General features: G+C 32.3%; 4 protein-coding genes and 2 long non-coding RNA genes across 8 annotated transcripts in view; 3 read left to right on the top strand and 3 right to left on the bottom strand.

Moving 5' to 3' along the window:
• The window catches only part of LOC131668840 (uncharacterized), a 32,264-nt gene extending 31,872 nt beyond the window's left edge, over positions 1-392 (bottom strand). For both annotated transcript variants that reach the window (XM_058943298.1, XM_058943297.1), the window contains exon 1: positions 183-392. The gene's annotated coding sequence lies outside the window, so the exon portion shown is untranslated. The remainder of the gene's footprint in view (positions 1-182) is intronic.
• An 8,776-nt stretch (positions 393-9,168) lies between these two features.
• LOC131668867 (UDP-galactose transporter senju) lies at positions 9,169-11,964 on the bottom strand. The gene is made up of 6 exons (XM_058943338.1): positions 11,793-11,964; positions 11,252-11,366; positions 11,135-11,181; positions 10,916-11,055; positions 10,691-10,846; positions 9,169-10,610 (listed from the first exon to the last, which is right to left on the bottom strand). Exons 1-6 carry the CDS (start codon positions 11,878-11,880, stop codon positions 10,110-10,112), a joined length of 1,047 nt encoding a protein of 348 aa, XP_058799321.1. The 5' UTR covers positions 11,881-11,964; the 3' UTR covers positions 9,169-10,109.
• Positions 11,965-12,136: 172 nt separating this feature from the next.
• LOC131668868 (uncharacterized) lies at positions 12,137-14,788 on the top strand. Its single transcript, XR_009302319.1, has 4 exons — positions 12,137-12,272; positions 14,251-14,408; positions 14,492-14,610; positions 14,684-14,788. It is a non-coding gene; the product is annotated as an uncharacterized LOC131668868 (long non-coding RNA).
• Positions 12,974-18,331, bottom strand: LOC131668883 (uncharacterized). 2 transcript variants are annotated; one of them, XM_058943354.1, is made up of 10 exons: positions 18,161-18,331; positions 17,048-17,108; positions 16,463-16,711; positions 16,228-16,385; positions 16,011-16,158; positions 15,127-15,553; positions 14,891-15,045; positions 14,568-14,807; positions 14,265-14,497; positions 12,974-14,190 (listed from the first exon to the last, which is right to left on the bottom strand). In XM_058943354.1, the coding sequence occupies exons 2-10, from the start codon at positions 17,100-17,102 to the stop codon at positions 14,017-14,019; spliced, it is 1,839 nt and encodes a 612-aa protein (XP_058799337.1). In that variant the 5' UTR covers positions 17,103-17,108; positions 18,161-18,331; the 3' UTR covers positions 12,974-14,016. The 2 variants fall into 2 exon arrangements, with proteins under 2 accessions (XP_058799337.1, XP_058799336.1); XM_058943353.1 differs by having other exon boundaries at positions 17,048-17,151; positions 18,161-18,330.
• An 83-nt stretch (positions 18,332-18,414) lies between these two features.
• LOC131668869 (anamorsin homolog) lies at positions 18,415-20,138 on the top strand. The gene is made up of 5 exons (XM_058943339.1): positions 18,415-18,664; positions 18,771-19,051; positions 19,119-19,260; positions 19,398-19,510; positions 19,756-20,138. Exons 1-5 carry the CDS (start codon positions 18,520-18,522, stop codon positions 19,867-19,869), a joined length of 795 nt encoding a protein of 264 aa, XP_058799322.1. The 5' UTR covers positions 18,415-18,519; the 3' UTR covers positions 19,870-20,138.
• Positions 20,139-22,749: 2,611 nt separating this feature from the next.
• On the top strand, positions 22,750-23,748 carry LOC131668874 (uncharacterized). Its single transcript, XR_009302320.1, has 3 exons — positions 22,750-23,044; positions 23,107-23,531; positions 23,604-23,748. It is a non-coding gene; the product is annotated as an uncharacterized LOC131668874 (long non-coding RNA).
• The last annotated feature ends 1,619 nt before the right edge of the window (positions 23,749-25,367 follow it).

The raw sequence follows: 25,367 nt of genomic DNA on the forward strand, positions 1-25,367 counted from the left end.
AAGAACTTCAGTTCAAAGCTTATTGCACGGTATTCTCGAGTAACAACGCGCTATATCGCTTTTCAGGCGAAGTTCAGCAATGCTTGGTTTGAGCATCGAGATTCGAACGATGCGGCACCTATTTGATCGCCGTACGGAATTGCGACGAGCTACATTGAATGCGTTAACCCTTATAAACGAACCTTTTCTCGGCCAAGCTTTCTGTGTCGCTCGCTCGTTCAACTCCTCGCAATGATCTCGATCTCGACCGATCGCCAGCTACGTGCAGACAAAGAGCACTGCGATCTTGTGCTTCGCGCGCGCAACAAAGCAGCCGCGCGTTTCCTCACATGGTAAGGCCTTCTGCCGGACGATCGACCCTTCTCTCTGACTCAAAACGCACCACCTCTCGACGCGCGCCTCGCCATGCGACTGTTGACTCTCGCGAGGTCGGCGTTGTGCGCGACGTAGCGTACTCAGGCCTGCTACCACCTCTGAATATCGACCCTCTATACAAGCTTGGCACGCGTATACGTCACTCCCCACCCTTCTTTCGGCACGATATACTATACGTGTTCTTTCTATAGCTCTTTCGTGCGACAGCTTTTTTTTCCTTTTTCGCCTTCGCCTTTAACTTGACGTTGAGACATTATTCACGAATATGCGAGCATTGTTTCGTGGAAGTGATTCGAGTGCCGTTTGTTACACGTCAGTTTGATAATTGCATGCATTGTGCGCCACGACGCCATGCGAGTCGACAAGGTCAGAGTATTTAACTCTTTATTCTATTGTCCGTATGCTGTTGGATTTATCATTGGACTTGAATCATTAGAAGAGGGTAAATAATAATAATAAAAATAAAATCGATATATTTTTATTGTGTTGCGTTTGAGTTGGAGTATGTTAATTTCTTCCTGATCCATTCTATCAGAGTACAAAGTTTCATTTTAAAAATTTTTCAAAAGTAATGCTATTTTTAATGAGCAGCGTGTATCTTTTGTGAAAGTAGTCAACGAGTTCCACTAACTTCTCGAAGTGTACAACTTTTCTGATGACATTTAAACTTATAAATGCATTTTTATGAATCGCGTGACGCTAAAGAATGAAAATTTGCTTCTAAATATATCTTCTCAGATATTCGATGACAACCGGTAAAATTTGATTGACGTGCCGATGAAACTAATCTAATCGATAAAGTGATATCACTTATATAGTATTACAAAATAAGACCTGCATTATATATGTTTAAACATCCACGTCTACCAAACACATCCGTCCTCAAAAAACTCTCGGAACACCACAACGGTCTCACGACATTAACATAACTTCCGTTTGTAAAGGAGGCTAACGTCCACGTGGAACTCGAGTCTCGTTTGCCTATATATGTATTCGATCAAGTCGGCTTTTTCCACGCGAAAGAATAGAAAGTGAAAAGATATTATTTATTAGCCCTCTGGCAGCCTCGACGACGACGACCGTACGAGCAAAGGAACGTCGACCTACATATTTATTTACTAGGTGTTGTGCGCACTACAATCTTCAGCCATTCATCGCCTCCACCGACGTCGCGTCGCCTACGCAATCTTATCGTTTGCCCACCGAAAGGCGACAATTCGACTTGACTGGCCTCTTGCGCCACGATAGCTTGGTCGACTTTGCTGTTTTTTCAAAGGTCATTATGCTTCAGGAATTAAGATAGTGACGGCTGTTCTGATAATCAATGCTCTTTTGTGACTTGACTGCGACCTGCGATGGTTGAATAGACTCATGATTGCTTTTTGACATTATCGAGTTATTTTTTTACTGACTTATTTTTTCGAAATTGGCGCTATAAATTGCATTGTATCTTTTAATACAAAGAAGATATCCAATAAGCGATCCTCTTCATCTGAAATCGTCTAATTATTTAATTATCCAAAATTCTACATTCCTAATATTTCACTCTGTTTACATTCAACCCATCTACATCTTCAAAAGAAATTTGACGGTGAGCGCAAAAGAATTCCGGTCTATCCGTAATTCTTTCGGTTATGAGACTACTTTGCCCCAAACAAAATAAAAACTGACCGAGCGAATTGTCTCTACATATTAATCTCACGCGACGTTTCGTAATCTCACGTTAAATCGGTTTTGATTATTGCAATATGAAAGGGGATGAAAGTGGGCCAAAAGTCACACGGTCGTAAGGAAGGAGTGTACACAAATAAAACGTTCTAATTAAATTCAAAATGTACTCGTTCGTTTATTATATTTGTTATTAGAAAATACAAGTGTAATACAAGTGAACTATTTAAATAAATACTGTTTTCTACTCGATTCCCTTGTAATTAAATTTAGATTTTTGCGACTCAATGAGGTTATCCATAGAATATTTTTTTAATTTACACACGGTTTTAACGCACACTTTCAAAGTTAAGGACTTACAAAAACTATGAACTTTGTTGTTCAAAGCTTAAACTAATCAGAAACTTGAAAAAGATTTCTATCAAAGATAGATTAGAAACTTATATTCATATATATAAACATGTGTGTGTGTGTGTGTGTGTGTGTGTGTGTGTGTGTGTGTGTGTGTGTGTGTGTGTGTGTGTGTGTGTATATATATATATATATATATATATTCAAAGCATTTTATCAAATAATTATTTTATTGCTGAAGTGATTTAGGAGTAATTCACTAACATTATAACTATATATTATTAAACTCATAATAAAATCTCTTATTTTAAGATCACATAAATCTTCATATAACATTCCTGCGTATACATACCGTTAAATGTTTTCTCTTACATTACATTCTTAGTTTAATTCTTTAGCAATATACCTTGCAATATAATTTGTTTGTATATCATATTTCGTAGCTACAAAATATTTGCAATTCACATACACAGAAAACACAATTGGAAGCTTTTAACATAAATCATGAATATTAGTTAACTTATTGGGTATATCGTTGTTTACAATATTGTAGATATAGTGTTTGCGATCGGAATCGATGTATGGTGTTAAACATGTATTTCTTCAACAAAGTCAGTTCCATTTTTAAATCATTTCTTAGGTGCTTGCAAATTTGTAAATTTCATAAACATAGCGTAATATGATCAAAGTATCGTATAATTTCAAGTTCGACACCACTATCTTCTTGAAAAGATCTTAAATTATAATCAATATCTATAATTTTCGTGCTCTCTTTTCTACAAAAGTTCATTTCTTACATCCGTAATGTGACGTAGATGTTTTGAGCAAGTTTTTAGTAATATTTTTACAGTCACAATGCTTGCGTGCACATATCATTACCCAAAAATATATTAAAGGCTTATTGTGAAACATGATTCTAAGAATATGCTTCATCGTGTGGTGCTTTAGTTTTAAGTTGGCTAACCACTTTATAGACAGAGCATGACATTGATCGTAATCAGGGAGCTGGGTATGACTTTGTGAATTCATTTATGTTTCATTAAAAATTAACAAAACTTATTTCTACAATATTTAGCTTTGAGTTGAATTTACAACACGACATGATTTTTCAGTTACACAATTACTTTACAATAACAACTCGCAACAAATTTGTAGGGAGGTGACAATAGTAGTACAATTTTTAGATTTTAATATCCCATTTTTTGATCGCAAGAATATCCAGAACAAATTTTGATACAATGTAGTCTGCAGTTACCAAGCATCGAAAAAGTCCTATTATTAATAATCAAATCTGCGTCTGTCGATAACTTGCGATAATTTTGAATTATACTCATTTGTAGATGAAGTCATAAAAGAAACAGGCTTTTTCGATTTTAAAAAATACTGAATAGACAAAAAGCTATCAAGGTTAGTACAGGGAGAAAAAGTTCATCGAAAAAATTACTGTAACAGACCGGTAACGCAGAGACAACTTTTATGATGAGAGTCCACAATTTTTAGAGCATTGAAATTTTATAAAGTGCACTCGTAAAAGTTCTGAAAATTCATTGTCATTTTTAAGTCATCGCCGTAAATTTTACGCCGATAGTATAAGTACACGTTTTTTTACCCTAGCCATTCGCAATCAGGAGTCATGTGATCATAAAATAAGAAAAACTCCAAATCGCAATTGACACGTCGACATATAAGTATAATTAATTATCCTGTATTAACAGATATGAGAAATCCTTACCTTCCCTCGTAGTTGAATTGCGTGGATTTGAAGAGGCGAATAAATGGATGACCAGTAAAAGTTAATATAGATCGTGAAATATTAATGTGATCAGTTGGACCTGGGAGACACGCAAGCAACGCAACAGGGTATAACTCAATGAAACGTGGCATTAGCCGCGGCCTGTTACATGCCGAGAAGGACAAGGTACGCTAAACTCATTTCAGCTTGGCATACAGCCTGACGAGCCAAGAGACCAAGAAATACAGATTTACAAGTAATGAGGCCGAGAGAGTCAGTCATCCGTATCCATCGTCAAATTCAAAAATCACGGAAAGAAAAATGGCAAGCCTTATCAGTTCGTGTAAATCGACATCCGAGGCGAAGCCGAGAAATGAAGAACGCCCAAAATGTTTCGCCTGAAGAAATTCAGTGAATTGATTTCATGGATATTTTCCTTGATTCACGTGTATTAATTGAAGATTTTCATCTAATGAAACGCCGTCTTGAAAGAACACAGAGAACTAAATAAAGTAAGCCACGTATTTGTATGGTTGCAGGAGTGTACTGCTCATAATTAAGTGGACTTGGATTAATCTCAGTTGAAAATCTTGTTACAAATCATTTGACATTTTAATCTTATCGACTATGAATTAGTTATTTACGTATCTTGGGCTATACCACGTTGTATTACGTCGAGGAACGTTTTGAAGAAGGGAGCAGCGGAGCGTCCCAGTTGCTTTTTCCCTTTTAAAAAGGTCCGAGACGTAATACAACGTGGCATAGCCCAAGTTTCTCATAGCGCGAAATGTTCTATGAGTCGAGCGTAAATTACAATAGGAAAGGAAGGAATTGCTTAGTTAATCACTTGAAAGAAAGAACTTAGGTATAAGCCAAGTTTATTCGATCTCGAGCGCTCACTTTGCAAGGCTAGGAGAGAATAGCCTGTGCAAAAGTCAGCGTATTTATACACAAATTTTCCCGTCTCTTTTCGCAGGACAGCCCTCTTCGAGCTGTTTACGCAATTGTGCCAAATCATTTTTTCTAATTTACAAGAGAATAGACCGTAATAACGAAATTCTAAAGTATATAAAATTTACAGAAGTACAAATGGGTTATTTAAGTATACTTTACAATTATCGAAAAAAGTATAATCAAAAGTTATTAATCAATAAAGTTATTTAATATAATAATGCAATATTTACAATAAAATAATGATAAAATTTGACATATAGCAATAGTTTATTGCTTTTAGAAGTAAATTAAAAAAAGAACTACTTAAATTAGTTAATAACATTTGAATCATAATCAATTTTTTCGTATTTGCAACGGTTTTTTGTAAAATCTTATAATGCAAATAAATTAATAAATCATAAAAATGTCGTTGTTATGTACAAAATTAACGCTTTCGATTCATATACAATTATTTGTTTAAATAAATTATTAATTATTTATTTATTGATAACAGTAATAACTAAGATGTTATCAATGAAACGAATTCTTATTCATGTTTCTCAGATAGTCATCTTGAGTTCAGAGTATCAGCTTTATTATAATAATTAACATTTACAACATAATAAACAAATTAAATTTGCAAATTAAAATTCAATATAATTTAGTAATTAAAAGTAATTAAAATTATTATAATCTTAATCTATGCCCTAAAATCTATATAAAAATAACTTTGTTACATTGAAATTACTCTTAATTAGTGCACTTTAATTGAAAAATAAAAACTATTATATCTATATCTGGGTAATTCTAGGCTATTTCGATTGACTTGTAACCCTTAGGTTACGGATTTTTTTTTAATTTGGCACAATTGTTGTACACATAAAACTGAGATTTTTCCCAAATTTTGGAGACGATACATTAATTATATCAAAAGTTATTAACAATTAAAGAAAAATGATAAAAAATTTTCAAACAGCTATATTTTAAAAACTAATAGATATCGAAGTCGGATTTTTTTCAAAATACTTATAATGCCTTAAAATTTCAAAATAATTACAACAATAAAAAATAAAAAAATTTTTTCGAAAGTTATTAACTTTTTGTTTAAACAATTGCTAATATCTCAAAAAGTATATTTTTTTTTGAAAAATTCTTGCTCCTACGTATTCCTGAGGATTTTTGCTATCGAAATCAATCATAAAATTCAAGGGCCCGACATATCGGAAAGCGTAGCCCTAATCAAAAGAAGACGCCTCGGCGTAAGGCTGCGGTAGCGCTCCAGCGGACTCACGGTCGAAAGGTACTTTAGCTTTAATCTAAAAAACTAATAAAGATACCGAATCGGAGTTTTCCCAAATTACTTATAATACCTTGAACTTTCAAAATAATTACAACAATAAACAATAAAAATTTTTTTTCGAAAGTTATTAACTTTTTGTTTAAACAATTATTGTTGTAATTATTTCGAAATTTTAAGGCATTATAAGTATTTTGAAAAAAATCCGACTTCGATATCTTTATTAGTTTTTAAAATATAGCTGTTTGAAAATTTTTTATCATTTTTCTTTAATTGTTAATAACTTTTGATATAATTAATGTATCGTCTCCAAAATTTGGGAAAAATCTCAGTTTTATGTATACAACAATTGTGCCAAATTAAAAAAAAATCCGTAACCTAAGGGTTACAAGTCAATCGAAATAGCCTAGAATTACCCATCTATAAGTTGAGTGACATCACGCTCCTCATATGGTCGTGAAATTTGACTCTAGTACTAATACAATCATATAATATATGAGGTGACGCCGTTTAATATGCTAATTTATGTAAGTAGATTGACGAGTTTAACGGGTCGCAGTAATCCAGTGAAAATAAGAGAAGAACTCAGATAGGACCGTTACAATAATAAAATAAAAAAGCTCTAGATGGAAGACTTTGAAATCACCTTACAGCCAAAGGGAAATTATTATCTTTTAGCAGTGAATGCATACGTTTCGAAAAGATAAAGAATAATAACTCCATTAATTAAACACAAAATGTACAAACTGCAGCTACTTCATTTCATAATGAGTAATAAAATAAATAATAAAATAAATGTTTTCGACGATATACATCGATAAGTTTAAAGTACGTTTTCTTATTTATTATATGCCATCTGCAACAAATAATCAATTATTATCGTTTTGCACATCTGCACGCTAGATAGTTGCGCGACGGTCTTAAAATACGGCTTGGCAGGAGGAGTGTAAGTCTACGTCGAAGAGACCATTGAAAATGAAAAGCGTGCCGAACTATCGCTGCGGAGCAGATCCACTTTTATTCAGCGCCAATAGAAAAATTAACGATTGCTATACGATACGGTTAATCGTGGACTTCGAGCATATCTAGCAGAGATAGAATATTTATCGAAGCTCGCATAAGCCTACCTCGGGTATACGCGAAGCTGCTGACGGACGAGATAATATAAGTCAACGGCGTGATATCTCTGTGATTCAAGAGTAACTAGCGAGATGGATAATCCACCAAATACTCACAAATGTGGTCGGAAGCTTGAAATACCAAAACAGCACAAAATTTGCGATCATTTACGAAGCTATTGTCTCAATGTTTTGCGAAAGCATCGAAATAATAATTAGAAATACAACGCCGCTTATTATGTCACGCCGTTTGTAGTTTTGGAAATAAGCAGAACAAATTATCTTGGCTATAGAAATTAATGTTAATATATTCTTTCTTTCACATTTATATTGATACCAAAACTTGGATGCTTATTTGGAAAATAATAACTTATTATTTTCATCATTGAAAACTGGCTGCTTTTACCAGTCTGAAGTACTCGATGCGAATTGTCTTTAACGGGCGTTTTATAGCATCAGCAAATTTGAAAACTGCCAAACGTATACGTTTTTATTATTAATAATTTTTTTTTTAACAGGTAGATGACGCTCCAGACTTTTATCATTGTTTCTGACTAGCTGACACAGCAACGTGATTTTTTTCAGTTTTCAAGTCAGTATCTTTCAAAAATAGTTTCTGTTTAGAATACGTAAAGTTGCTGGAGCGTTGGATTCCTCAGCGAGGCTCTAATGATCTCCTTAGCCATAGAATAATCAAATAAAAAAATAAGAAATGAAATATTGCTGTGGCACAATTTACAGATAAAAGATATAAGTAGCTTTACTTTTTTTTGAATCGTTACGGCAATGCAGTTCCACAAATATCATGTAATATGTTTTTCTCGTATACTGCCATTCACATACTATTGCCCCCTTCCTTTTCAAAATTGGTCAAACTGTAAAACTGCGTATCTTTGGTAGAAATTAACATAAAGAGAGTGTGAGGGCGCGTTTGTTAGATCTTTTCGAGAGCTTTCAAACGGATGGGTCACGAATGCAATCAAACGTTTTTCTATTTATTTCAAACGATGATTCTTTGATCGTTCATCCTTTGCCAATTCTCGGAAAAAAAAACGCACGAACATTTAAAGTACAGCATTTTATAGCTGTTTCCAAACCCTACCTAAATCTGATTAAACATTTATTTTTATCAAATATGATGCGCGTACCAGCATTTTTCCCGAAAATTGAAACTTGCATTCAACTTTTCATACATCTCCGTAAATATTAATGACAGAAAATAATGTATAGGAAAGAAAATTTTTGTATTTTAGGTAAAATACGGTCGAATTTTTTCAGATTGTTTTTCGTTAGCTTTTGGAAAGAGCCAACAAACGCGTCCCCGCTCGTCTCTATACGTTAATTTCTACTAGATACACAATTTTACAATTTGTTACGAACAGTTGGTTACAAATAAAATACAAACTGACTGAGCACATTATCTCTATATAACAATCTCACGCGACGTTTTGTAATTTCACGTTCAATCGGTTTTGATTATTGCAATGTGAAAGGAAATGAAAGTGGGCCAGAAGTCACGTTTGATTTTGCTCGTGGGGGCGCAAAAGTACGTGACTGGTAGTATAAATTAATTTTGATTAATAAATAATAGTTAAATAAATAATATAAATAATATAATCAAAAATGTTATTCTATCAAAATAAAAAAGATAGACATTTAAGAAATATTAGTTCGTTCTAGTAATTGTCTTATCACAATTTTTTATTTAACAAAGCCTTTGGTCATTCTACATTTTCAAATAACAAAGTATCGTTTGTCGTAAATGTTTATATTATAAATACTCTTCACATTAGTCGCAGTTTGATTTTATAAAAAAAAGGTTGTTCATTCACTTTTATACACAACTCATGTCTTTCTCATATACATAACATGCTAAATGTAGAACTATATATTAATGTATAATTATAATCAAATATTAATAACAAAATCATTTCATTATCAAAAAAACGCTTAGAATATATATTTATAAATACTATAATGCTTGTCAATGAAACTTGTCATTTGCGTATCTAAAATACTAATATTATCACTAAAGATTTCCATTTTTTATTGTACAGAATAATTCTCCAAATCTTTAAAAAGTTAATTTACACAATCAAATTTGAAATTGTTATTCATATAAATGTCTATAAAAAGATTGTTTCAAGTTCAGTGTGTTTAGAAATAAATTAAATTAAAAATAATAAGAAGAAATTTTTTACAGCAATAACTGATTTTCGCTAATACTCAAATAATGAATTTCTTATTTAACTAAGTATCTTAAAACTATTAAATCACGATATTGTCATTAAAAACTGTATTCTTTGATTGTACGCTACAAAATCGATTCTAAGTGCAAAAAAGTATATTAATTATGTAACAGTTCATCATAATAATAAGAATATTCTTAAAGATATTTTTACATAAAAGCAAACCTAGTATACTAGAGATGAAAATATTTAATTCGGATTTTAAAACATCAGTATTACCATATGATTGAACATGATGTTGAATCTCATCTAAGAGATTATTTAAACAGTAAAAGATTTGTTTGTATGTGACATTGAATCATATAAGAACTGAGTCAAACAAAAAAAATACTTATTTTGCACTTAAAAAATCTAAATGATAGAGTAATAAGAAGTATGATCCATTTTTAAACAATTTGTGAATCGCGTTTTGGAATAAATTCTTGGATTTGTTCGGTATTGGTAACATCATGCGTTTTTGATCTTACATTTTGTACTGGATTCTGGGAGTACAGTATGACTGCATAGCTAACTATAGTAATTGCAATAGCAGTATTCAAATAAATTGGAATTCCAAAAAATAACCAACAAAATAAGGCAGTAAAAACAAGTTCTAAGGCACTGGCAAAAGTCTTGACAATTGAATTTAAATTTTTCAAGAAAAAACTTGTAATAACGCCTATTGCTGCATTGTTAAACATTATCAAGAGAACTTTAGGATCCATAAATATATGAGACCCTGAATTGTTGAAAGCTTCCAAAAAATTACCTTGTATAAACAGTACAGCAATGTTGCATAATATACTATCTAGGTACATAAAAACATTTTGTACAAAGATATTTACATTAGCACCTTCTCCTTTCAACAGGTACTCATTATAAACACCTGCTAGGCAAGAACAAATTGTCTGAAATAAAAAATAAATAGTTTGAGAATGATTTTATAACTACATTTAGCAGAATATAAGACAATTGTTTTTATTCAAACCTGAATGAAAATAAATACTATGTTAATATTCAACTGAAAATTGCTTTTTATTAGTGAATTCTCATAGTCCAGATTCAGATGTTTTATCATACATCCTAAAGTTAATAATACTAATGATAGCCATTGCTTGGTTGACAATTTTTGTTTAAATACAAGCTGAAATAAATAACAAATATTAGGAAGATACAACTTTGTAAATAATTTCATTAAATAAAAGAACAATACTTGAAATATAATTCCAGTGACAACAACTCGTAGTTGCAGAAGCAGGAAGTACGTAGGAGGATCAAATGCAGCAAGATTCACAAATGATAAATTGTTATATAGACAGTAGAGAGAGGATGGAACCATATACAGTAATAGCACTGCAAGTCAAAATATGAATGTATAATTTGATAATTTTTTTCAAATTAAATAAAGTGTAGAACCTATAGAAAAACTTACCCCTTTTATGCTTGAAAACTTCATTCGCTAAGCTTGCCAAACTATTTCTAAAACATAAGAGTTTATTGCAATTTTTATAAAGAAAAAATAAAAAATTTAATCTTATTTGCAACTCACTCTTTGCAGTACAAAACAGCTGAAATAACTAATTTAAGGACTTCAGTCATAAGAACAACAATGACAATGTTGTAATCATATTCTCCTTTATTCTGAGACCATGTTATAATAATTCCTAAAAATGACATACAATCAAAATACTAATGCAAAAACACGCATTAGATAAGATTTTTATCAGATATTTAGTAAAGTTATTAAATATTTAAAGGCAATCATTGAAAATTCATTTGATTTTTTAGACAAGATTTTCACCAATCAGTATTATTTTAAAACATTGCAATTATTGTTAAGAATTATATATATTATTATAAAAAGCTTTCTACTATATTCTGACTAAATTCAATAATTATAAACGAATACGCTCAATATAATCTAAGTAAAATAAATTAAATACGCAATAAATGATCAAGAACGCTTGTAAGCTACAAACATTAAATGAATCGTTTTGAAAGTCGATGATGACATTTGAATAATCAAAGCAACGAGTATTTTGATGTCATACATCGAGAAATATTGCGTGATCTAACCTATCAAGCCTTACCTTGATTGACAAACAACGCAATGTAAAGGATGAATATAATGGCACTCAATTTAGTTGGAAAGAGCTCCGACCAATTAATCGTGCTCATGATTTTTCAATTTTTTTCCTATTCTCCTAATACCATTTTTTCACCGCATCCCAACATGAATAACAGCAATGACGCGAGACATCGTACAAAAGACTGCCGATTTGCAAATTGGCAGCCTAGTTTAGATAGGCCCCGGTCACATATATATCCATACGCTTGCGTACGAATACGGACGAATCACACGATTCAAGTGTAATCACTAGAAATTCGTAGTTCTAGTTACTAATACCAACAGTCGCAACAGATGATTAAATGTCGCTAACTATGAGTAAACAAAATACAGTTTGTTTATGCTATAGCATAAAAGCAGCAAGATACGAGATAACTTCTTGTTTAACGTCGACGCGATTGTTGTTTTTTAATAATTGTGCTATTGTGGTGCTATTAAGTAGGTAAGAAACATGCAATATAAATAATAATTATGTTAACGGTAAAATAATTTTGAGGTTAACAAACTGTATTTTGTTTACTCATAGTTAGCGACATTTAATCATCTGTTACAACTGTTGGTATTAGTAACTAGAACTACGAATTTCTAGTGCTTGCACTGGAATCGTGTGATTCGTCCGCATTCGTACGCAAGCGTACGTATGTAGTGGGGGTCATAGCGTTTATCTCTTATCTCGAAAAAAATGTACTATCCTTTGGAAAATCGTAGCTGCTTCAGTTCATAGGCTCGAAAAACTCTTTCCAGTTTCATTCGTTCCGACTATCTATGTTTCTATACATTGAAATAATAGCATTTTCCTACTGCTACCATAAATTTTTCTTTCGATGATTTTGCATTTTTCTGTAATAATCGAAATAATTTTATAAATATAATTTTTATATATAAATTAAAAATTGTATATACATTTTATAGCAAAATGTAAAAAACAAAGCAATAGAAAAAAATATTAAGCGAGTCATAACATTTTTTGACTGTTTATATTATGGTATGAAGCTATTTTTCAATAAATCCTAGTATATCATCTGGCAATTAGAGATTTACTCCTTGTATATTATTTATTAACTGATATTTAATTAATAGGTTTTTTCTGGATTACAATAATAAAAATACAATAATAATAATGATAGTAATATTTTTTTATTTTAGAATTATAAAAATAAAAACGTATATATATTTAATAAGGCACTGTTACCGTAACATAAATAACGGCATTTAGAGATTCGTTGACAATTATAAAGTTGTGCAGTAATCGATATGTACTATCTCCTACTATATTTGTGTTTTTAAATCTAATACCCTTTTCGAACTTTTAAGGTACCTCATTCACTACTATAGCGTGAAAGGTAGTTTTATTTCTTACTTTTTGTACCTAATTGTGATATGTTACGTTTAAAAACGAGCATAAAAAGTACATAGATGGCAAATTTTGCATTATCTTATATGACCTCACTACAAGAAACAACATAAAGAATACATTAACAGGAATGGGCGTTAGAATTATCTCGTGAAGTACTGTATACTCGAGTCATATTATTGTACATGGTTTGATTTTATACTAAAAAAATAGCTTCTCATTGCAGATTACAAACAACATTCCAAAATGGCTGTAGTATTTTACAACTTAAAGCTTATAATGTAGGACTTATACATTAAATTATATACACTATGTACATGTTTATTACAATGTGTTTTATCTTGTTGCTGTCTTATTCTTATTTTTTTTGCCTTTTTTCCTTTATAAGTCCTACGCTTTATCCACTGGATTAGTACTAATTTTTCTATAGAGATGATTATTTCAATTTGTTTGTAACAAAAACTCTTATTTTCTAAAGATAAAGTTATTTTATATGAAATGTACAAATTTTTAACAAGATTCATTTTCACAAATACTTATTTATGGAATTAGTACGAAATATTCGTGGATGCAATAGCAAAACACGAATTTTATATGGGACGGAATCATAATCGTAAATCACAAAGCGATGTACTATAAGTCTAGTAGATTCACAATCTTCGCGCATAACTAAAGCGTTAGCGTTTTTTGGCTCATTTGTTTCATATTAAAAAATTATTTTACTTGTAGATTTATCAATTACGAATATATTCTTTAACTTCCGCAAGAGAAATTTTCTCACAACGATGAGTAAAGTTATCGTGATTTGTTTCAATCGCGGTCCTCAAACAATTTAATAAATGCAAGTAAAAATACAAACAAAAGTTAAAATTGAATAACTGTAGACCGAGGCAGAATTGCTGTAGTCACCATAGTGGAATACTTGGATATAATTTTCACTTCTTATCCATGGATTAGAACCATCATCGAAATGCATGGGGCATTGATCACGTTCTCTCTCGTATTCCTAAAATGTATATCTTAATTAATTTTGTCTTATTAAAAACTAAAATTTATTTATGCCTAGCTTGAAGAACTTACCACCAAGTCGAGAGCGACTGCAGCACCCTCAGTATAATTCCAACTTGTTACATCTTGCTTTACATCACAATATGGACCAATAGCTTGCGACATTAAAACTCTATTTAAGTCTGCTCTTTGATAAACCCAGCAATGGTATTTACTGTAAGGGTCTAATTCATCAAAAGTTATCAAGTATGATTTTAGATTCTCTTTGTAATATCCGATGCATTTCATTTTGTAATCAGGCCAACCTATAAAATAGAGAGTTATTTAGAACATTTATAAACAATGAACATTCAAATTACGAAGAGATGTACGCACTGTAAATATCTACTGGACGTCCCAGATGATCGACGGACAGACAGTAAGTTTCGTCAATAGCGATTTCTTTTTGATCTGTATCACATACCGAAAAGTCAGAAATATTTTTTTTACAGTAAATATTTGGTCGAGGCGTGTCTGTGACACCACCAAGAATTCTAGTTTCAAAAAGAACGTCTCCTTTTTGCTGGAAACTAAATTTACCAGCAACTGGACATCGCACAGGTACCGGATCTTTTGCTGAAACAGAATAAAGTACAGAAATTAATTACGAGCATTATTTTTAAATGAATTTAGGAGCAAATTGAAAATTATGTACTAACCCAAAAACAGATCATATTTCCAGTCTACTTTATTCTGGAATTGTACCCAAGAACAAACTGTATGAAATTTGTCTTTAATAACAGCTAATCCTTTTCGGTATCTAATAATATTATGATGTTGAGGTACGAAATCGAAGCAAACGTAATCTTTTTGACTGAATTAAAAAATTTAATTTGAATATGTATATTAAGAAAGCTAATTATTCCCACAAAATAAAATAAATTTATAATCCTACCATCCATCTACAGTCAATCTTGCCATCATAACTCTCGTATCTCTTTGTTCACGACAAACGTAAATGGTTCTTCGGTAACGACCAACGTCGGGGTAATACGTTTCGACAATATGAGTTTCATTTATAAAGACATCGGCGTCAATGTTAGCAGTATTGATCCAATTTCCCGTCATATTTCGAGGTAATCGACAACCGGGTTCTACAACTTCGGCTTTGACTGGCGTCACACGAAGACGCTCTGGACTTTTTTCTACAGTTTTCAAAGTATTACACTCAGCTGTTATTGACACACCAATATATAAATCGTCATCTCGATTTTTTAAAAAACAGCGATACTTTTCGTCTTTTCGAGATTCTTTAGTATTTGCTACAGCAAAGAAGTGATTTTTATCAACAAACCAATCTCCCAAACAGCTGTATTCAACCACTGCAAAGTAAAATATTTTTTATTAGTGACTAACTAAATGTTAGCTGACAATATTATCCACGATGGCTTAGTAGATAGAACACAGAACTCCCATCCAGGAGACCTAGATTTGATTTCTGGTGAGTGTCAATGGCTTTTTTCAAGAAAGTGTAAATGCCAAAATTAATATCACAACTCTGGTACTTCCAAACTCACTTTAAGCTGTAGATCCAATAACCTGAGACAATTAGTGTTCATAGGAAGGTTTACCCATGAACTTAGTGGATGTGAATAATGATTGGTTTGTAACGTGGTAGTTCGATGTATCTCGATGGAAGAGTATCGAAAACGATAAAGGGTATTAAAAGAGGGAGGGGGAATACCTTGTACACTACAGTGTTAAGTGAAGTACCCTTAAAACTTGATTTTCTCAGTATAGGAAGTAAAAATAACTAGAAATTATAAGAATTTATTTTACCTCCATCAAAAGTTCCTTTCATTCCTGAACATTGTTTGTATGTGATATTAAATTTCTGATTAGTAATGAAGAATTGAGAACCAGCTGTTTGACACGAACGAATTTGTGCATCTGGGTTGTTGCATTCACCAGTGAATCTAAATCGGTTCTATAATATATAATATACTATATGATATTGTTTCATTTAAATAGTCATAATGAGAGAAATAATATAAACCTGATAAGCGAATTGCCAAACACCTTCAAGAGATGATCTACAATTAACAGGTACAAAATTTTCAGAAAACAGTGTGATCAACTGCTGATCTGCACGTAATCCAGTACATACATTTTCCACAGTTGGTAGCATTCCTGGTGCTAGATTAACACAGCTGGCTATAACATAAAGTTACAAATGAATAATTATATCAATGAGAAATATTAAACTTAAATATAAAAGATAATGATCATACTTTCAAGTTTTTCTAAAACATTAACAGTCCGCACCAACAACTTAACACAACTATAACAAGTTGAAGATCTGAAGACAAATGTGTAATTCACGTGATAATCTTCTTTAACGTCCATACAAACGCCTCTGTTGGACATTGACGTAGCATCCATTTCTGTTAAAGTATTTTGTCCATTTTCCCAAGAAAACCACGCTCCACGAATGATGAACGGAATGGAGCATGATCTTTTCTCTTGTCCAATGACGACCACTGGAAATATATAGAGAAAAATTGGATTTCAGAAACAAAAAGGTCATCTAATGACAACCGACGATAAATTATATAGACTGTCTACGGGTCGAGCATTTCGCGCGTGAAAAGAAAGGAAGAAAGGGCGAAATGAATCTTATAATGAAAACTAATAACCTCAATAGGTCAATAATTTTGATACTCAACACACACCACGAATGGAAAGGAGCTGGCTCTAATTAAACAACTAAAAAGTTCTTAAACTGCTCACACTCCAGACTGATTTTAAATTTATGAATAATGCATCTAAATATCTATAAATAATCTAAATATCTATAAAATTTGAAAATAACTTACCTGCGAAGCAAATAAAACTCGCGAAGACTAAAAACTGTTTCGTTGGCGAGTTCATTTTCCCCTGTTAATTAAAGAAGATAGGACGCTTTATTATACGCACACCTCTGCAAAAAGAAAAGACAGAAAAGTAGAATTGCTTTTTAGTACAAATTGAAGACGAAGGGTTGGTAATAAAGGAGTGCGCAAAGATAGCAGAAAGCTACGAAAAAGTACATTATCTAACTAGTGCGAGAAAGTAGATTCTTGCCTTGTGCGAGGTTCACACCCGGGCAAAGCAAGGGTGAAAAATTACACGAGGCTAGAACCACTTTCTCAAACATATTAGAAATTTTTTTTTTCAACAGTGGAAAGTGCGACTTTAAACGCACGTTTTTTCCCGAACGTGTGGTAAAGTCGTGCTTTCTGCACGGTGTGTCGTTTATTCTTTTTTCCATTCATGCATTGAGATTGTTGATGCAGATGCAGCTCTATAAAAAAATGGCTGATCGCGAAACGCCCAAGATGGCAAACACGGTACTTCCGCTACTAGCCTGATAAACTACCAGAGATTAGGATGTCTACCTCCTAATCTCTGGTACTACTCTCCCTTCCTAACGGCGCACTCGCGTGTGCTTTAGTTTTTGAAAATACAACAGACGCCCCTGCGGAACATGCATTGACAATCATAAAGTCATTAATTGGTTTCACTTAAAATTCAATCATATACCTTTAATACTTTATAAATGTACGTGAAATAATTTTGTGATTTAACAATCATCGATCCAGTCATTGATGCATGGAATATTTAGGAATCATAATAAATAATTTCGTGATCAAAATTTAATGTTAAATTACGCTTTCATTATGTATTTTAATAATAATAGTGACCAACTAGAAACCCAGTAGCAACCTTATATGGTTGTTACATATTTCGTCAAGGGCGTTGTTTCGCAATGACCTTAACAAAACACTCGATGAGCTCGACGAAAAATTATGTGGTAATTTTTTAATGACCACATTACAATAGGGAATATTGTAGAAAATCGATCTCGATCGATCGCTATAAGTACAGTGTAGTGTGTACTGGAGAACACCTTCGTTTAGGACACACGCGCGAGCAACGTTGATAATTACCGAAAGGCGTTGGTCTTGGGTTACGTGTGCGACAACGCCTACTACGTCCTACGTCTACAGCTCGCAGGATGACTGACAAAGTGACAAGTGCCGCCTGCGTTAGTGCGTTATCCTGGTGCCAGCACTATGGAAATGGAATGTTAAACTAAATCATTCAGACGAACACCACAGCTGCCCTGATGGCGCTACTATCCGTCCGTGGCCTGTACTCCGCGTTATCATTTTGTAGTCAATCAGTCGGTAAGTCAGTTTGACAAAAGTTCACACCCAGATAACCCCAGATAACAGCACAATAAAAATAATAGTTTTGGCTTTTAAATTTCATAATAAATACGTACGGTGCTAAAATTTTGTTAAACATGGCTAGTTTTATTAAGGAAGGCAATAAAGTTGTTATTTTACTGGCACCTGGTGAGAATGAAAGTAATGCAAACAGTTTTGTAGAGGAAATCAAGAAAATTGCCGGTGAAACTTTATTGACAGACGCAGTTAACCTACAAAACAGTGAGCTTATGATTTCGAATTATAGCATAATTTACATCCATCATGCTTACATTGCAGAAAATCTTTATGAAAATATAAATTTATGTAGAACTTATTTTACTTTCAGAAAAGTATGAATCATCGTCAGTCGATGTAATTCTATCAGGATTCACAACTGCATTTATTCAAAACGATAGTATTCTGAAAGAATTTCTCAAAATTTTGAAACCAAAAGGTATTTTAGTTATTCGTGAACCTGTAAAAGATAAGCAATTGGATTTTAGTGATCAAATCGCCAAATTAAAGTTAGGAGGATTTTTATTGAATAGTCAACCTAAACTGGTCATTTTAAATGATAACAATGACAAACCAACTTGTGAAATTATTGCAGAAAAACCACCTTATGAAGTGAGTTAGATCTTATAGGAAACTATTATAAATATAGCATTAAATTAAACAATTTTCAATTTAACAGGTTGGTTCTAGTGTAAAATTATCTTTTGTAAAACCAGCCACAAATGTTTGGAAGTTAGATGATGAAGATGAAGAATTGATAGATGAGGACAATCTTCTCGATGATGATGACATTTTGAAACCTCAAGCAGCTTCATTGAAAGGTAATTGTAATTACAAACTCTTAAATAATAATTTTATTGTAAATAGAAATAAGATTTTTGAATATTAGGTTATTGATTGAGTTTATATTGATAATATGTTTTTTACAAAAAAATTTATGAAAACCGTTTTATTTCAGTCTGTGGAACTACTGGGAAACGAAAAGCTTGCAAAGACTGTTCTTGTGGATTAGCAGAAGAGTTGAGAGGTGAAGCTGCAACTAAGGAACAACCTAAGTCATCATGTGGCAGTGTATGTATATTTTTATGATTCTTTATTTTTCTATATATTTTTCTAAATATTTTTTAGTTGAATATGAATTTTGAATTAATGAAATTTAGGAATGATATTTGCTGCTCAAAGTTTGATAAAAACTGTTGAATAGAAATACGTGATTTAGATTAAAATTTTTACAAGCTCTTTATAAATTTTTTGCTTTACTTATTTGACTTTGTGTATTCAATAAATTTCTATACAAAGAAAACTATTTTTTTCAGTGTTATTTAGGAGATGCATTCCGTTGTGCTAGTTGCCCATACCTAGGAATGCCAGCTTTCAAACCAGGAGAAAAAATTGTACTTCCAGACAGTCAATTAGCAGCAGATTCGTAATCAACTTCATCTTTTGTAAATAGATTTTATATAATTTAATTATATTATTGTTATCAAACGAGTGTCCTCAATATCTGTTGTTTTAAGATAAAACTTTGAGAAAAGAACCAAGAATAAAATATAATAATGATTTAATGGTATTTCAAAATGAATAAAAAGTAATATTAAATGTACAAGATAAAGTATATTTTGATTAATTATTGTTATACGTTTATAATAATGATAATGTTTTTAACATTTTGATTTGAAAATTAATCAGTTATTAACCGTCTTTACGTAATAAATACAAAAATTAATAAAAAATATTAGAAGTTATCACTTTTGGCATAAACATTTATTCAAAACAATAAGACTAGTACTACTTGTTGAATCTTAAAACGCATTTTTAAAATTTCAAGCGGAGACATAATCCGGAAAAAAGGAGAAAACGTTTTAGCTCATGAAAACTCAAAAATATGATTAAAAAATTTTTTTGGGCGTCAGAGTCACAAGTCTAAGGTTCTCTCCAGATAAGATCCGAGGGTTAGAAAAGAAAACCGCGCGGTATTTTGCCATAGTCCGCTGTTTCGCTCTATTCCAATTCTGTACTAACAATAGTTAAAAGCAGATATTAATCTCTGTTAAAAGCAATCTGGCAATAACGTTGTTGGGGTCGGAACTTGTAAACACAGTTGATTAGAAGACAAAATATATATAAATGAAAATAATGTTGATCTATAAAACTACACAAAAAAGCAATAACAATGAAAAAAGTTAATTTAGTAAATTAACTAGTTACTTTCTTTTAATCAACTGTGTTTACATGTTCCGACCCCAACATATCACAATGCTATTGCCATTGCTTTTAGCTATTTTTAGTACAGAATTGAAACAGAGCGAAATAGCGGACTGTGGCAAAATACCGCGCGGTTTTCTGACCCTCGGATCTTATCTGGAGAGAGCCTAAAGCTTTCAAATGTTATTGGGTATATGGTCATATAAATAATTGAAATATTTATTTGCAACAATGGATTGCAGACAAGTTGTAGAATGACTAAAACAAGCAAATTGGACAGAGCAGTACGGTATACGGTATACGGGTTTTCATTTAGTTTTAAATAATATTACTGAGATAATTATTTTTTTTATATAAATTTTATTATTCATTTTTTGTTGCACAGTGATTACTTCAAAACATAATAATCAAGATGCCATAAGTTATTGGTACAAATTTACTTGGTTTCTTTCAATTTTGATCCAAAACGTGAAATTGAAACAATTCAATTAATTTTCAATTAACATAATAATGGCTCCGTTTGGGATTCGATCTATGCGAGCAAGTAGAAGAAAATATTTAAAGCAAATAAAAAACAATATTTATTAAATTATAAATTTTTCCTGATATTCATTGCTTTAACCAAAAGTAGTGTGAAAATTTCAAATTGAAATATCTACACAACCGATGTTATAATTGTACTGCGATTATTTTTATCAAGCGATTAATTATAATCGATTGATTATAATCGATCAATTCGACTAATCGGGAATCCATATGGTGAATTATGATGAGAATAAGCAACATGGATCAAGGTCTGTATTTTTTTTTATAATGATTCTAGAATCATTATCCAAAAAATACTAAGAAATATATCGTATTCTTCCAGGACAATTGGCCGAATTTTTAAGCTCATGGTGAAACCTCAAAAATGGCAAATTTCCATTGATGATATCTTGATGAAAAAAATGATATCTTAAATTTGAAAAATGGGTTTTGAAGGGTAAGAGTGCTTCTTTAAGATACCGTCAACCGTTTTTGAAAAGAATATAAACTCACGATGTAATCAAGCCTTGAATATGGCCAAAAAACGTGTTTTTTCGACCTTTAGGGGACGATTACTCAAAAACCTGACGTGATGGAGAAATTCTGATGACGGATTCGAATTCTACGCCAAAAATTACTTCGGAAATGACCCTCAGTTGCAAAAGAACAAAACCTTGCAGGCCTGTGTAATGTTGTACGATACTTGTAACTTAAGTATCCCATTATTGCACGTCGTAATTGTCGCTCTTGTACGACAAAGCTTTTATTGTTAATTGAGATTTTATTGAGCTCATTAATACGAATTTCTTGTAATAAGAACATTATTCTCATTATTGAATTAATGTAATTAATTTTAGGTAAAAATTGTGAAGGCAATGAATATGCACTGAGTCAAAAGAATGCTGTTTATGGGAGAGAAACCAAAAAATCATAAACAAGCAACCATGCATGAGACAATAATAGAAAAAGTAAATATACTTTACAGTTTTCCAGGAATCTAGAGAAGAATTGCAAAAGAGAAAGAAAGAAACAAAGAAAACCATTATCCCATGCTCTTTAAAGGAATAAGTGTCAGATGATTATTTTCCTGCAGAGGTAGATGTACCAAACAGAGCACCATGGAATTTCAGTACAATTAAAGAACTAAAAATTTGAGAAAACAAATGTTTCACTGTAAGTCATTTACAAAACTATTGTCAATGATATTACAAATATCTGACTTAAAATATTTTTTCATTGTAAGAATATTTAAAAATTTTGGAAAGCTTAGTAAATATAAGATTCAGAAATATGATATCAGTTGTGAAGAATTCTAGAAATGCCAAACTTATTAATAATTATTGATATTTCTGATATTCAGATATACGACTTAGACAAAGAGATAATTTTAATTCTAAACAAAGTCGATTTAGTCTTAACAGCACTGGTTATTAAATGGTAAGAATATTTCAAAACAAAATACCCAAAACTCTATATTTTGATACTTATATCATTTTCTATTTACAACTTGAGAGGAAATACAAATAAAACTGAAGGTTTGAAGTCAAAATGCAAGAGAAAATTGAAAATGACTATAGAAAGAGTTAAAAAAAATTATGAGACCTGTAGAAAGATAGTTGCAGATGAGGTTGACTTAACTTTATAGCATGAAAAAAGGAGAATATGCATTCGAAGTATGATTTTAATGATGTGTATAAAAAGGATAATATTGTGATAAAAGAAAGACACAATTTAAATTTACATGTGAAATTCAAACATGTAAATAAAATTGAAAAGACCAATTTATTATAAAAATATAAAAAGAATTGAGTTTAACTATTGGCTGTGTCGGAACTCTGATCGTTGGAAAATCTTCATTAATTAATACTTTGATGGGTAAAATTAGAATTTTATGTGTAACATAATTAAAAATATTGACAAATATTTTTATTTTGCAGGTAAAACAATTGTTAGTATTTCCAGAACTCTGAACACACAAAACACTTCCAAACAATCTTTTCAACTAGGAATATATGGTTGTGCGACTATCCTGGATTTATGTTCTCTTTAACTGTACCCAAACAATTCCAAATTCTTATGAAATTCTATCCAATATCCCTATTTAGGGAAACTTACATAAAAATCGAATTTTATGCACAACGGGTGAACTTGCAAAATTTGTGAAAATTTTAACACCATAATATCAATGATTATTGGTCAGTAAAGGATATATGCAACAGTTGGGCTGCCAAGAAAAATGTTCACATGGCAAAAATAGTCAGATTGAATACCAACAGAGTTACGAACCGCTTATTCAGAATGATATTAGTTCGGAAAATTTGTATTTTCGCATATCCTCCGAAATGATCTATCATCGAAAAAGGTAATTAGTCGCATTTTATATAGTTACACTCAATTACATTATTTTATTTGAATAATGTGACATTGTTTTCAGACCGATGGAAAAGTCATTTCAACAGAAACTGTCAAGTGGATCCATACAAAAAATCACGAAAAACTTCGGTGTTATCGAGCTATTGTCGGAGATGGAAGATTCGTTTAACGACAAGCCTCTGTCCACAATAAAAAATAAGCTTGAACTTTTGTCGAACGTATTATAACTCGTTTTTTATTATTATGCTTTCGTATCCTAGCTAAAATATTTTTTTATCAACAATATTACACATCAAATTATTTTATCTACATACTTTTCATAATATATACTGGTATTTTGTAAGATGTGCATTATACACGTTTGCTACGTTTACCCATCAATAATGATCTGAGAACTTTATTTTTGAAAAGAAAAAAGAGCCGCTAGTGTTTCATAAATTATAAATAAAGGCGGAGATTATATGAGAAGAGAGAAAGCGCGAAAGGAAGGGAGGGGGAGACGCGAAAGCTGGCCATTAAATAATTCGCGCGGGCATTATTAGCGCGGGTTGTCCATCCAGCACGGATAATCAATAGCATTGACTGAAACCGCTGGCCAACGGCGCGCCCGATTTATCAAACATAAGCTTGCCTTCCCACGGGAATGATGCATTTCGCAGAATATAACTTAGCATTTATTTCCAATTCTGAACGGTTTTGCTTCCGCTCGAAATGTTCTTTAAATTTTTTTATGAAACACCCCATCGAGTTTGTCCTCGGTCATTGTGCGTCGTCGTCTAGAGTTTTCTGTAATTTTCGCCGTTTAATAATGCAAAAGTTTGTCTATTGCGTACTATAAAATTTCATTGCCTCGCAATTTGCGTATTTCACGTGAAATTTAATAAAAGCGCAAAAATACTTGGGTTGACTTTATTGCGAGACCTCTGTAATATTACCGTTCACTTATACGCTCGCAAGCCTTCATAGTGCGAGTTTCGCCAGTACATCCGCAGGGCAAACTTCATGATGTCGCATATTTTCTTAGTTTGTCAAATTTCAACGCAACTAATGCTACTGGCAAGCACAATTGTCACAAAGTTGCCTGACCGTAGCACCGACTTTTCTACTGGAAATCATGTTGAGCGTACAATATACGTTGTTGCGTAGAAGTCTATTCAATCGTTTAGTTGTGTAAAGCTTCAGTCGAATAAACACACGTTTATTTTGGTCAATATCGCCGCGTTACCTGTCAATTTTATTTTGAAAGTCGAAGCGACAGGCGAGAAAAGTCGCCAAGTCGCTTGTGGCAGAGACAAAGAGCGAGAAAGAGAGCGAGCTTGATTTCCCTCTGTTCTCTCGAGTGCGTCGGCTTGCGGCTGTGTGGGCGATGAAAGCCGAGACTCTCCCTCTTTCTCTCTCTCTCTCTCTCTCTCTCTCTGTCTCTCTCACGACCAGAGCCGTTGCGCTACTTCCCTGGCTTCTAACCTTCTGTAACTCGAATCTGGTTGGATGGCCATGATACGCGTAGTGCTGATATTTCGGATACTCGCCGAGGGCATGAAAGGGACACCCGCGCCAACTGTTCCTTTGCCGTGCGCCCGGAGCGTTCTTTGTTAACGAGCTGCCTGGATTACGAACACGAAACGCCTTTCATTTTCTTTTTATCTGGAAGCTTCGATTGGTTGATCAAATTGAGATACGAGTGCGACGTCGCGTTGAAACCTTTCGCCAAAAAAGTGCCATAGAGTGGTGAAGCAAGCGAGTGTAAATGATTTATAAGCAGAAAAGCGAAACGTGTCTGCTCTCAGCTTTGGCCAAATTAAATGGCACTTGCCGATGTATTTGT

Source organism: Phymastichus coffea, unplaced genomic scaffold, assembly GCF_024137745.1.
Source record: "Phymastichus coffea isolate CEN01 unplaced genomic scaffold, Cenicafe_Pcof_1.1 PCOF00084, whole genome shotgun sequence".
NCBI classification, from domain to species: domain Eukaryota; kingdom Metazoa; phylum Arthropoda; class Insecta; order Hymenoptera; family Eulophidae; genus Phymastichus; species Phymastichus coffea.